Source organism: Leuresthes tenuis, unplaced genomic scaffold (assembly GCF_036924035.1).
Source record: "Leuresthes tenuis unplaced genomic scaffold, fLeuTen1.0.hap1 SCAF_1, whole genome shotgun sequence".
Lineage (NCBI taxonomy): Eukaryota > Metazoa > Chordata > Actinopteri > Atheriniformes > Atherinopsidae > Leuresthes > Leuresthes tenuis.
The window spans coordinates 21,682,041-21,696,688 of NW_027325355.1; the positions used below are offsets into that span (position 1 = coordinate 21,682,041).

A 14,648-nucleotide genomic window follows, 5' to 3' on the forward strand; every position below is an offset into this window, starting at 1 on the left:
TGATTCAGTTACTTTCAGGGGAGCTTAAACGTAATCTTGGTGTCAAAATCAAGTGTAAAGAAAAAAAACAACTTTTTGGCCTAGTCTTATATCAGCTTTTGTGCTCAGTGCTCTTTTCCCTCCATGTTACATATTCACATCAAACACCAGCGCTAGATTTTAAAAGTGGTTCCCTCTTAACAAGTGAACTATGAGAAATATTTACACAATTCATAACACAAACAATATTATTGCTTCATTTTCTCCAATTTGATGCAGACAACCATAAAAATGAGCCTGGAGTCTAACCCTAACCCTAACAGAGAACACAGTAGCATCAGTTTACAGAGACAAAGTACCAATTTTGGACCCCCACATATTTGTCAGTATTGGAAGGATGGGGACTTATCCACTGTCCATAGTATAGCTCCTGGACCATTCCAAACAATGTGAGGATTTACCAAATGCTTTGCAAACAAGTTAATGTTTTTCAAGGCAAAATATAGGGCCAAGGACCAGTTCTTCAATTCTTGCGCACTGCCAACATACATCTAAATTCTTCCTGGTGCATAGTGTTATTTAAAGCATTCCTTAGGAGTTGGAGCATTACAGCACAGGAAAAATAATTAATCCAAAAACACAACACACCAAGAAACAGTTATGTCATTTTACTGTTGATCATAGTTTCCCTCGAGTATGGTACAAATACAGAGCTTACGTACAATTATTAAGAATCAAGCATTTGTTTTTGTGTTGCAAACTGCAGCATGTCAATGGCAGCTGATAGAGAAAAACCTGATAGCTTTTGGATTGAGTCTGTGGTTGGTCTGCCATCCTCAGATTGCCTTGTACAATTACCACACACATAAATACACACAAATCTTCACATTACCTCAACTTCTCCCTCCACTATCAGCTATGGTGTTGGTCTAGTACCTGATTCACAATGCTTTAGCAGCTTATGTAACCATTATGCAAGACATTAAGTCTTCAAGGTCGGGCCTCATTATTACTGTAGGTCCTTTCATATCACTCTCTCTGTTCTTTAAAATGTTTGAAGTTCGCCTGAGGCTTTAGATATTCTTGCCAATGATTGGGGGGAATATCTGGAGCATGCACTCCAAGTCGCTCATTCTTGACACTGAGCCAACAAGAGCTCATTAAATCCGAAGGCAGACAAACAACATTGTGCAGAGACAGTTGATACCTATAGTATAAGTGCCTCTGAGCTAATGTTTGAATCTCGCTTTTCTACACTGTGTGTTGGCCTATCACAAGCCGTAAAAGTGAAAATAAAATGAATCATTCCGACAAAAATAACTATCAATGCTGCAGTTTTGATTGTTTGATACAAACTGTGAGGTAACTTATGTGAATTACATTTGCTGCCTGATTTAATTCATTCTAAAAGATCATCTTTCCTGTATTAAATGAAATAAGAATAAGTGTTGAAATAAATCCGTAAAACACCATAAGAAAACTGTGGTAGTCACAAAGGCCAAAATTTAAATGAAGCCGAGCTGTATCTTGTTGAAATACATTATGTAACTTTTCAGTGAAACCAAGAGGATTGAGGGTAGATGTCAACAGTAAAATGTGTTATATTCAGTCAAGTTTTAGCATTTTGATTCCTTTCAGAGAAGAAGATGAAGGGTCACAGCGATACTCTGAAGCACTTTTGTTGTGAGAATACGAGTCTCTGAGGAATATATTTTGGATGGATTTTCTTGCCCTGGCAGTGGAGAGAAACAACACAGAGTTCAAGCTGTGTACCTTTGCTAATTGCATTTTGTTGGCCTCTGGGTTTATGGAACTGTATTTTATTACAGTGCACCCCATGGCTTATCAGTTAAACTTTAAATGAAACAACTGTTCAAATACTTGCAGTAGGAATTTCATGTGCTATACTGAGGAAAGCAGCCCTACCACAATGGTAAATATCTCCTTTACAAATGACCCAGTCATTGGATTAGATACAGTTTGTCATCTATTAGCATGGCATTAATCCAATGCTTATCGAATCACACTGGTCTCCATCTGTAAATTAAATGCTTGTGTTGAAACAGAGCTGGTCTGAAGCTGAAAATTCTGCATGCTCTGCTGCAACATACAGCTTTGATTTTCTTCAGTCAACTTATTAGTGAAAAAAAAAGAGGAAGAAAAGAGTGAAAATGTATCGAAGATGGTTTTTGGTTCAAGAAACCATAAAAGCATTTATATTCAAGAGCCATAGGGTAAGAAAAGTTCATTACTTACTCATAAAAAAGTGAACAAACTGAATAAGGAAAGGCTGGTTGTGTGTTGGAATGTTACTCAAAATATAGAAGAGGGTTGAGCATCTTTTACATTACATTGTGAGTAAATAACAGTGTCTTCAGTCTTGGCTCCCGCAGGTCTGAAGCAATGGGGATCAATACAGAAGGCCATTCTTTCCAATAATAACCTTACAAAATCACTTGTTATAATGACTATTTATTTGCCCTAAATGTTATTTGTTTATTATTTATACTGTTTATGGGTGATTTGAATTGAACTGATATCACTTAGTGCACAAATATTTAAGTGATACTCATTTTAGCCCTGGTTAACATGCATGACAACCTGTTGTAATGGAATGGATGGAATGATAATTTAACTGATAATGCTAATAGGCTGTTTTCATTGCATACAGTAAAATCGCATCTGTCTCACCTCCTAAACTGGAGTCTGATAACCTCACATATTACAACCAATAAGAAAACTGATACCAGTAAATTTCTTTTGGGTTGGGGCGTTGGGTTACGTAATTTATTTATGGATGAATTCACAATAATCCATTTTTCCGTAAGGCAGTCTCAAAACAGGTGGGAAAGCCCATTAATTGTTCGCTTGTGGCTGATACATGTACAAACATGCACACACACACACACACACACCATCAGGGCCAGCTAACAAGCCAGGGTGGTCAGTAATTACAAGCAGATGTTAACCTTGGGGAGGTTCCAGGTCAGTGAAAGCAATGCATTGTTATTGTATTATATATGCAAGATAACCTGTAAAAGATAGAAAAAGAAAAACAGTGTTGAAATATACTTGTGCATTCCTCCAGTTCAGTGTTGTGCCACGAAATCTCTGCTCAAGGGTCATTTAAAACCAGCTGCAACACTGAAGGGGAAGAAAACAACCCAAAAATACAATGTGAAATATTTTAGAATGTTTCCTCTGTGTTTTTGCACTCTCTGTCGGTGATCGCCTCTGTTGTAGGAGTTTAAACAAAGCCATCATATGGGTGTGCATGGTGAAACAGAAATACCTTTGTGCTACAGCTCACCCATTAGAAATGCTGAAAAGTGCAAACTATCATTTAAGTTAAGTTACTGCTGTTGCACACTTTGTGGGACCTTTTTTTTTTTGAAGAATAACAGAAAAAGCCTCATGTTCAGACTGTTCTATAAGCAGAAAAAAAAATTCACTGTACCACAGAAATGAAGGACTGTCTTTACTAATGCTGTCTGAAGAAAACAACAAAAAGCTAAGGCGACTCAACATGCAGGGTATCCTCTAACTCATTGGAGTCTTGCACGATTTTCACCCTGTTAATTTGTCAAACCAGTGGATTAAAGGCTTTGTAACACATGGGTGAGAATTCCCCACTTTCCTTGTTTACTGCTGTAGTGCCACTGAAAGGTAGTGGTGCTTGACAGTTTGCACATTTGCAAAATGATCTGCATAAGTATGGCTTAAAACCTCATTAGATTTTCTATGCCAATACAGATTGTAAAAGGATCTGGGATAATACACCTGTCACTCAAAGTTCAGATTTGCTCTTAGAATCCGGTGTGAAATCCTGGTGCAGCATTAATGGCTACTCAATTCAGAATACAGGATTAGCAGAATCCAAACTCTTTAGAGATGGTTTGATTCCCTTTCCTGGCTTGGTGGGCATGAATGACTCTTCCTCTGAGGTCCTCAGAAATCTATTTGTTTGTGGAATGATACACCTCTACAAACATGTGGTGAAGACCAGACTGATGTATCCCTGTTCTTAAACTCTAACGGGCACACCCACGCACGCAATCATCATCCTGTTTAAATCTTTCTAGCATGTGGAATATTTTTGCAACTTAAAAGTCTTCATATTGTTAATTATTGGTTATGTTATTGCACATTTCTGCAGGTCATGTATAAATCAATAAAATAATCCAGAGAAAACCACCACCAAGCGCTTTTTTCTTTTCTTTTTTCTCATGCGCATTTAAACTGCCTTCAAACTGTGTTACCATGGAAATATTTCTCTCCCTTCCGGACTCTTTTGTGTACATATATATGTTACCATGGAGACTGACATATTATTTTGTGCCATTTGTCCCTTTGTCTGAAATAGAACAGAAACCACATGCCGCACTTGCACTGTACTCTGTGTCCAGATGGCATTAGTCATCTAACTACATGGTGCGAGTGCACTCAGCAGAGTCATTAATCTTTCCAGTGAAATGTCTGTCAGATGTGAGCACAGAATAACAGCAACAATGACAAGTCAAGCTTTTGAAAAGGCTTTGTAATAAGGGCTCAGATAATATTTTACATACTTCTGGAACATTCCAGAAACTTTCTGCAGCAAGTCCAATGGAATCATAAAGTTTTCCTTGAGTAGGCACCATCCGCTCACATAGTGACCACATAGCTACCACATAGTAGCTGAAAGCCAGTCCATATTCCATGTGTTTTCCTTTTTCTTTCCCGCATTCTTAAAATGCACATCCATCACCCTTTAACAGTGCATTAGTTCTGCTTATACAGGCTGAATTAAGTATCATAAAGTAGCAGAAAACATTTCTTTCAAGTCAGGATTGTATGATTAGATCCACACAACCATTCAGATAATCAGTTTGGGGCACAACTGCCAACAGTTTAAAAAAAAATAAAAAATTTAAAGATTGAAACACTGGCTGCTTGGCGGGTTTTTCTCCATAAAAGCTATTCAAGCAGTGTGTTTGCATGTCATACTGAGATCTGAGATAATGAATGCTTTCAGACTCATTCTGTGTGATGGTACATTGTGGTTTGTGGGATAAAGAGTCTGAATGACTGAATGCGTCGAATTAAAATGTAATTTAAATTGAGCTCCACTGATCTCGACAGAGACTAAATATGTATTCTGTACAACGCTTTTATGATAGTCGCTGGCTGTCATTATGACGAGAGAGAAATTTGTGCTTTCTACCACTTAAGTTACTCAATTTGTACTTTTTCACCAATGTTAAATCCTCTCGTCTTTCATAGTAGCCACGAAAACTAAATTACTTTTTTGCATGGTAACGAGCATTCATGTCCTTTGCTGTAAAGACAAGTTCTTAAGATGAAATGTGGACTTATTATGTCCATATTTTTTTTTAATTTTGAGTGTATTCGGATGTCTGAAGTCACTTCTAACTCAAAAAAAGCAACCCTGATTTTTTTTCTTTTTGGAGCTACCGTGGTCTGAACATGTGTCATTCAGTGAGCTGTTCAGATTTCAGTGGATTTCTCCGTCACACATCCATCCTTATCTTTATCTTATCTTTAACTTCAGGTCTCACTCTATCTGTTGTGTTTCAATAACCAGGGCCAGTTTAACTCAAACTCTTTGTGTGATTATGTCTAAAAGGGGGATTTTTATCAGGCATTAGTGGTCAAACTGCAGATGGGAGATATGTGTGTGTGTGTCAGTCAGTCTGAGCTGGGGTTGGTGTGTGTGTTAGTGTGAGCTCTCAGGCAATTTAATGTATGCTCTGCCACTTTGGTTTTAATGTGCTTTAAAGAAGAAAATCCTGCGAAAGAGAGCGATGAATTGACATTCAATTCACCATCAGCTCAGCTGATTGAAAGTCTTTCTGGTATTTTGATGAAAGTGTGTCAAAGAAATTTCGTTAAGGCTTCAGAAAATTGTGTCAGCTTGTCAGAAAATGGCACAATATGTTTGTAACTTAGTTGTAATGACTTGAAGGCAGTTGATTCTGAATCATATTGAAAATCAATTTGTATTTTATTTTCCTTATTGTAATTGATAATCACCAGTGTTTTTAATGTCAGAGAATTTCTGTGCACAGTGATACAATGAACACAAAGGATTTTTAAAATGGGATTCAGTTATCTGTTTTGGGTTGATGAAATTAAATGAAGAATACTTTATCAAAAAGGATCATTTTCCTATAATGTACTATAGTTTCAGTAATAACAATACATCAAGGATATTTTCCTGGTCAGTTTCATTATTTTGAGACTTATTTTTAAAACTCCCCAACTTTCTTGTCTTAAAAAACAGGTAAAAACCTAATTTAAATTGAATGTACAGTTAATTTAAACATAACGTATTAAAAATAATGTTAATACTTGGCTTTGGTACAGATACTTGTGTTTAAAATACCTATGATGATATGATTTGATCTAACTTGCAATAACTACAGTACTGTTTTTGAATGACTCATTTCTATGTTTTTTTTATTACAGTTGTGATAACAGACATCCTATTTTGTAAATGATTTGCCAATAAAAGAGAGAAAAATGCTTTTTCTCTAAATGATGGCGACTGATAATATCGTCATCGTGAATGAGTTTGGCCACGATGATGGCATTGTGTAAATCTGATACTGAGACAGCGCCAGTGAAACCACAAAGAAAACCACGTTCATTGACTTTAGTCAGAAAATGAATAAGCCACTACCCAAAGGAATGAGCCAGAGCTATGGATGAAAAGCAAACATGTACATTTTACCACACACGACAAAACGTATACATGTCAACTAAAACAGGTATCTTTCATGAATGTCATTCAACATCTATTTGGTAGCTAAATCATGCAGGTTAATGTTGCTAGAGTCCAGCAGTGATACTGGAATTAGTCCCCCTCCTCTCACCGTTAGTATTCCACGAGTTTCATAGAAGCTCATCCATCCCTGTCAGACATCCTGCTGCGCGGAACCAGTTCGACCGAGGAGAGGCCTCCAGTTTGACTTTTCCAACTGGTTGTCTTTTCTTTTGCTGCAGACATGAGGTTGTGTACAGGCATGTGCATCTGTGTGCCCCGTCAAGCTGTGAGTGAGGTCATGCGGGAGGGAAAAGGGTTTCCTCAGTCAGCGATAAGGAATGGCATACACAGGCGTGCAAACACAATAACACAAAGAGCAGCTGTGCTGGATGAAATGCTTTGTGAGATGGGGCAGCACGCTTTGTTGGACTCGTGACTGGCTCCTTCATATGCACACTGACTCAGGTGGCTCTACAGCGACCCAGATTGTAAGAATGATGGCTGGGTGACAGCTCACTGCACTGGCTGCAGTCAAATAAGAGAGGACAGAGGCCCAGATATGAAATGGTTGCTCTCTGCTTCTAACAGAACAAACATGCAACATAAACACAGAGACATTAGAGAACACTTGTAAGCCCTCTGTATGAATAAGTCATTAGATAAATTGCAGTGAAGTCTTTTCTTTCTCTCCCCCTCTCTCTTTATCTCTCCCTCTCGCTGACCTCCAGTAGACACGGTGGAATGCATGACCAGAGATTTAGATGACTCAAATGTTCATCAAAGCCAAAGCTGTCTCAGGGTTTCAAGTAATTCATTACGATTCACTTCGATTCAGTCTCACCTTGATGACAGACTAAGCCAGACTTGGAAAGAAAATCTTTGTGCTGAAAAATGAGGAGGAGGCCGCTTCCTATACCCTCCGGCCCTGCGCCAGAAAGATTTTTAAAAATCTCCCCCTCCTCATAAGCTGTGCGCTCTCGATGTCGGTTTGTATTTTAGTGGCGTGGATATTTCACATCTAACAGGACACTTCAGAGAATGTCCCCAGCTGCTTCCAAGAGACATCGAGAGGATTTGTTTCTTTAGTTTTATGTTTAATTTGGCTTTGACCCCACCGCTCTGCAAGTAAAATCATGGGCTTGTAACTTTTCAACTTACTTCCTTATATGTACTAGCTGTAAAGTTATAGCGATGTCTTTTTCCATGATCTTTAAAAAGGGAGAATCAAACTCCTGCATTGGTAAAAATGATTGCGCTTCATTGATATGATATGCATTCGGTTAATGGATCTTACAATGTTACACAAGGGCCACTGTAGTTTGAAATAAATAAATACAGGGATGGCTGAGGGGAAGAATTTTAGAGATAAACAAGTATTTTCCAAGATTAAAATTTGTAAATGTAGAAAAAAATTATTTTTCCTATTTGCATTGTAATTTTGTTGATGTAGTCAGCAGTATTAGGATCTGTCCACATGTCCAAAACGTGAGGTGCCAAATTTAGCTCTCTAGCATGACAGTCAATGTCGTAATGCTCCAGTTCCTCCTAGCTGTTTTGAAACTTCTTATAGTTATGTAATATCCCTTTTGTGACAGTTTAACATTATGTTAAATGTAAGCATGCACAGGTTGGCAAAGGAAAATGTAGGCATGCTATGCTTTTGTTGTAGTTTGACCATCTTTGAGCCTTTATTTTAAACAGCTGGTATGAGATGGTGCATCTAGATCATGATGAAGTACTCAAATCAGTTATATTTGTCTGTAAAATCCTGGGTTAAAATTCTGGATAAGATGGTCAATGTTTTCCTCAGAAATTTGAGATTTCACTTATAAATTCTCCTATTTAATCTAATTAATGTATGCCTTTAATGTGCTTTTGGAGGAACTGAGAACTGGTCACAAATTAGTTTAAAATAAAAACAAAGTTTTGTATTTTTTTTACACTTGTAATTGTTGAAACAACAAAAAAAGTTAAATGGTGTAAAATGGTTTCACAAATGGCTGCAGCAGCAGTTAAACCTTAGTGGAAGGTTCACTGCATGACATGAAAATGCAATATTCTGTCCATCCGAGTAAGCCATTTTCTGATCTCACAGCCTTATTTTACTCTTTGTTTCAACCTTGGTCTTGCTTTTCCCGCTCAGGGTGATTTCACCTGGAGCAGCCTGTCGGGGCGGAGCGTGCGGCTGACGCCAGTTACCATCCAAAGCCTGTCGGAGCTGGAGAGGGCCAGGCTGCAGGAAGTGGCCTACACCCGCCTACACCAGGACTATGACCTGGGATGTCAGATAACCATGCCAAAAGGTGGGCGCATCTGTGTAACTCTGTGTTACATAAAGTTTTGTTTGCAACTCTCTAATGAATGGGATTTACTCCGTCAGTGTTTTCCAGGTAACATTGACTTTTTAAGACACTGACATTTATGTGAGCATCTATTATGACAAAATGCTTCTTTTATGGACTCCATAACTATTCCATGCAGCATGTACTACTAATTGTATACCCTTAACCCTGGTTTACTGTGTAAGTTTGTGCAGATACTTTCAAGTGTCCCATAAAATAAAGCTAACACTCAAGCCTCTAACCACATCCTCTCGCCATCCCTCAAGTGTACTTCATGTACAGTCCATGTTTGGGGAAGTTTTGACAACACATGCATTTAGATGTAAACCACACTTCACAGAGGAATCGGGTGCTTCCTGTTTGACATGGTATCTTTTGACCTTCCTCATAGTGACACACGACTCCCTTTCCGCTGTAGCTGAGGCTGGGTGCAGTCACCCTGCTTGATGCCATTTACACCAAAAGTCCTCTGTTAAGAAAAACTTAGCTATTTTGTCCCTGTGGGCTTATCTTGCAGCCTAATAAGTTTGTTTGGCTCTTACAAACCAAATCATTAAGTTGATAAGCTTTTGGAAAATAATTAAATTAGATAAATGAATCCAAATCTTGCACAGGACAGAGCACTGCAGTCGCACTGCAGGAGTCAGTGGTTTTCCACCGGGCTCGCCCAAACTAAAAATGTCAGCATGCAGAACAGTTTATAGACAGATGAAAAATATACACAATCCTCCTCAATTTAAAGCAAAGACGTGGACAAAATCTAACAAATTGATATCAGTCACAATGTGGGTGAATAAAAAACACATTATATAAAATATTATTTCTGGAATTCACGATATATTAAAAAGATTGGACTTAACTGTTTCACACAATGTGGGTAATATACTTGCAGAACAACAATTATTCCAAGTTTTTGCCACTTTACTGTACGTTTAGTATAAAGCAACTTTAATGTTAAAACTAAACAAAAAAAAAACACAAATTGCGATCTCATTCTGCACATTGCGTTGTCAATCTTCCAGTTTCTCCTTGTAGAGTTTGAATTCCATATTGGCTGCTGCTGATTTGGCTTTAATGAGGAAGCTTTTGGCTTTTTTACAACTTCTGTAAATATGTAAACAGTTTCTTGATCCCTCAGACTTTGCTTTACGATTGCACCTTTTCCATACTTCCAAATCTCTGTAATTACTTTACATGGTATTTGATCATAATGGGAAGAAATGACTTTGAGTTTTGTAGTAGTTTGCCAGTATTTTTGGAGCCATCATTCCATGCGCACTCAGATGCACACCATGCACAGTGAGCAGTGTTTGTGTTGCACTGTATAGCAGTGAAGTGGGTGCCATAGCAGCAGTGTGGTGCAGCCAATGGATTATCCAGGGCCTTGCATTCCAGCTGAAGGTTAAACCTCTCCCCAGCATGATTTAATACATACTTGTCTGTGTTGCTTATGAATTCCAGAGGCCCTGACGGCCGGCATGTGCTAGCGAGGGAAATATTTCAAATGTGCAAGAGTGTGTGCATGTGTTAGTGCCATTTCAGCAGTGCCAAATTTGCTTCTTTTAAAAAAATCTTTTTTAAATATGTAGTTAACAGATCATCTAGGGTTATGTTTCTGGCTTTTCTTCAAGAGCGAAAAGCAGATTAAAGAAAGACAGAATTAGTAGAGACAAGAAAGGATGGGATGAGGGTGTGATTAGACAGAAAGCAGCAAAGGTTCATCAGATGGTGTCACAAACTGGTCAGGGGAGCTGAACTGGGGAGTGTGAAGGTTTGGGGGATTTCCGTATAGCTTTGGGAGCCATCTGTCAAAAATCTAAACCATTTCCTATCGCTGCTCCTCCTTTCCCTCTCTCTTCCTCGCTTTCCATCACAACATCTGCTTTCCTTTCGCCTTGGATCTTGCACCCAGTCCCCACTCTTTCTCCACCTATTTGTCTCTCATGCACCACTAAGAGCATACCACCTCTTAGTCCTACAAGAGACTTTTTACGGCTCAAAGACACAAAACGTAATCACTTAAATTTCAGTTAATAGATATCTGCAAAACAGCAGCAACTGAAACTTGAACCTGTTCCCAGACGTAAGCTCCTAAAACCACCACCAAGCATGTTTGGGGAGCTGGATAAGATTTGCTCTGCGCCACGAGTGACTCGTTTGATTCAAGCCGACAGGAATATCTGGGGTTCACACTGAGGTTGCAAAACCAGCACATCAAGGCAAACAGACGAGTCCAAACAGACCTGATTTGTACAAGAGCTGATTTTGGATACCAAAGAAACAAATAGAGTGACAGAATGATAATACCAGCAGTGGCTGAGGTCTGTCACAGACTGACATCCTGGCCCAAGACGAGGATTCCTGGACTTAAAAGTTGCGTGTGCCTCAATTTCCTAGAGTTTCCTGATTGTTAATCAGCAGATCCAAGAGTCATTCATCATACTGAGAGCTGACAAAGTGGCTTCCTCTCATGCACACACAAGAGCACTCATGTGATTGCAGTAATCTTGCAGCATCTTTTTCCAAGTGCATCAACTATTTTTGCTCTGGTCTGTCTAATTATTGCTTTACATCTATTTTTGTCATCTTTAATTAGTCAGGATGAGGACAACTTGTGAAGATCAAGGAGGGAAATCAGGCCTAGCAACTTAACAATTTCCATGTATGGCTTTGTAAAGTACAGTACTAAGCTGTGAAAAAGGGAAAGGACATACTGGATGGTTTAGATAAACAGTACAAGCAACTAAATGTGTTTTGATAGTGCTTTTTTATGGTGGCTGCTACCAAATCTGACCTGACTGTTTAGTTAAGTGGATTTCACGGACAGCTTTCCCCCTGTGGTTAATTTATGTCTGCATTCCTGACATAAGCTTATTAAATATAATAAGCCAGATAAGATGCCGCAGATATGGGAACCATTTGTTTCAGATGAATAATTACTTGTATTCCTTTTTTCTTTTTTCCCCTGTGGAACAGATGGACAGAAGAGGAAAAAGTCGCTTAGAAGGAAGCTGGACTCCCTAGCAAAAGAGAAGAGTAAGGACAAAGGTACGCCAAGATTTTTAATGCATACTCACAAATCTCACTTCATAGGGTTTTCTCTCTTTGTCTCTATTCTTATTTACTTATTCATGTACTTTTATGGTGTAAAATATCATGTCCATCCTGCTCTCCTGCTGGTGAGACAGAGGGCCAGTTTGTGGTCTCCACCCCTCAGGCAGGTGAACGGTGAGATTATAAAAACACAGGTTCTGTTTACTGGCTTTAACAGTTTATATTTAGCTTAAGTGGAAGGACTCTTTGTAAGTGGACTGGTTCTGAGAAGCAGCCACTGTGCTGCCCTGAGCAAACTGTGCTGATTTAGCAGATGGAGAAAATGACCTGAGCCAACAAAGCTCAAACGGAGAAAAGCTCACAGTATGAAATAAAAAAAGTTTAACTTTGTTTAACTTTTAGAATGGGAATGCTCTCATGTTGTGTTCAACTGATTTGAAAAATAAATGACACCAAAGTAAACAATCTTTTGACATATTACATTGTGTCATTTATTTCACAAGTGCGAACAAAAAGTCACCCCGTGATTGAGCACCTTGTAGAGCCACCTTAACTTGAACTAAGTAGTTTTCCATATAGAGTTATCAGTGTCTCACGTCACTGTGGAGGAATTTTGGTCCGCTCTTTTTTACAATCATGCTTCAGCTCACTGACCATTGCAACACCTCAATTCTTTTCTTTTTCACACATTCTGTTGTAGATTTGCTGCTGTGTTTGGGATCATTGTCCTGTTGATGAGCCAGTTTTAGCCCAGCTTTAGCTGTCGGACAGATGGCCTCGCATCTGACTCTAGAATACTTTGGTATTTCATGGAGTTCATGGTGGACTCAATAACTGCAAGGTGCCCAGGTCCTGTGGCTGCAGAACAAGCCCAGATCATCAGCCCTCCACCACTGTGCTTGACAGTTGGTATGAGGTGTTTGTGCTGATATGCTGTGTTTGGTTTCCTCCAAACATGCTGCTGTGCATTATGACCAAACATCTCCACTTGGGTATGGTCTGTCCAAAGGACATTGTTCCAGAAGTCTTGTAGTTTGTTCAGATGCAGCTTTGCAAACCTAAGCTGTGCTGCCATGTTATTTTTAGAGAGAAGAGGCTTTCTCCTGCAGCCCTTCCAAACAAGCCATCCTTGTTCAGGCTTTTTCTAATTGTGCTGTCATGAACTTTAACCTTTAACATGCTAACTGAGGCCTGGAGAGTCTGAGATGTAGCTCTTGGCTTTTTCACTTTAGGGTGAACTTGATGGGATGTCCACTCCTGGGAGGACTGACAGCTGTCTTGAATGTTTTCCACTTGTGAATTTCTCTCTGTAGAATGATGGACTCCAAATAGTTGGAAATGGCCTTATAACCCTTCCCAGATTGATGCGCAGCAACAATTGCTTCTCTCAAATCATAGCTGATGAGAGAGGGTGTAAATTATTTTTCACATGAATGTATATGATCAAGAGTAGTTCAAGATAACTGTACAACTGCAAAACAAACAAGAAACTATTCAATATGTACCTTATTAAAACCCAAACAAATTATTATGTATTGTAGTCGAACAAAAAAACAACTTGAAATGCATAAAAACATGTTAGAGCAACTGGAATTGTATAAAATTGAACTTCTCAAACTTCCAAACTATCCATTTGGTTTACAGATCACTCCTGCATGTGTACGTTATATTCAGCTAGACTCAAATGGGCCTAGGGGCTTTACATATAACTTTTTGTAAACACAGAAACAACTTTTAAAAAATCAACTCATCAAGAACTTGTGTCAACTCAGGTTCAAAGCTGTTCAAAAGCTCAAATGTTACACCTGTCATGGTGCAGCTCACAACCTCCCTTTATTAAGCACTTCTTTGCAGGGAGATTGCATTCATCCAAGCTTTGTCTTTGTCATTAAAGTTTTTTTTTTTTCCTCATAGTTTGACGTCATATTGAAATTAAGCTTTTTGTCAACTGTGTCCACTTCATTAGTTTTAGATTGTAATGATGATCAGGCCCCTGTTTCCCAGCTGTGTAAATAAACTTTCAGGTTACATATGAGCTCATGTTGATGAGAAAAAAATCCAGTTATTCAGACGTGCCTGTCAGAGTTATGTCAGTGTAAGACCGCGAGTGTAAACTTCGTGTAGGTGGATTTTTTTTTTTTTCTTCCAGTGCATGCCTTGCTTCTCCTCCAGAGCCCAGAAGGCTCAGATGTACCTGTGTTCCAAACAACAAAGGGATTCTAGGTTTAATTTTCTCCTGGGGTCCCCAAATACCATCCCTGTATTCCACTTTGAAGTCGGCTCAGTCTTTTCTCTGCAAGAGACACACAGAGAGATGAGGAAAAGGCTGAGAAATCGGAGCTGTAGATTTGTTATGATCGCACCTCTGGCGATCTATAAGGGCAAACATGGCTTAAAAGCTGCTTTGAGCATAGCTAAAGGCTGCGTTTTCGCCAGTTAAACCAACGATTTTTCTGATAAGGGGCTGATACTTTTTAGCACGTTTGTTCTATTTTGCTGTGATCTAC

The 14,648-nt window shown here is 38.8% G+C and overlaps 1 protein-coding gene and 1 long non-coding RNA gene across 3 annotated transcripts in view; both read left to right on the forward strand.

Moving 5' to 3' along the window:
- LOC140272883 (uncharacterized) overlaps positions 1 to 14,648 on the forward strand; it is an 858,120-nt gene that overhangs the window by 332,866 nt on the left and 510,606 nt on the right. The window lies entirely within an intron of this gene.
- LOC140272296 (rho GTPase-activating protein 6-like) overlaps positions 1 to 14,648 on the forward strand; it is a 43,597-nt gene that overhangs the window by 16,223 nt on the left and 12,726 nt on the right. For both annotated transcript variants that reach the window (XM_072367725.1, XM_072367804.1), the window contains exons 2-3: positions 8,889 to 9,048; positions 12,064 to 12,135. In XM_072367725.1, coding sequence (XP_072223826.1) covers positions 8,889 to 9,048; positions 12,064 to 12,135 — 232 coding nt within the window. The remainder of the gene's footprint in view (positions 1 to 8,888; positions 9,049 to 12,063; positions 12,136 to 14,648) is intronic.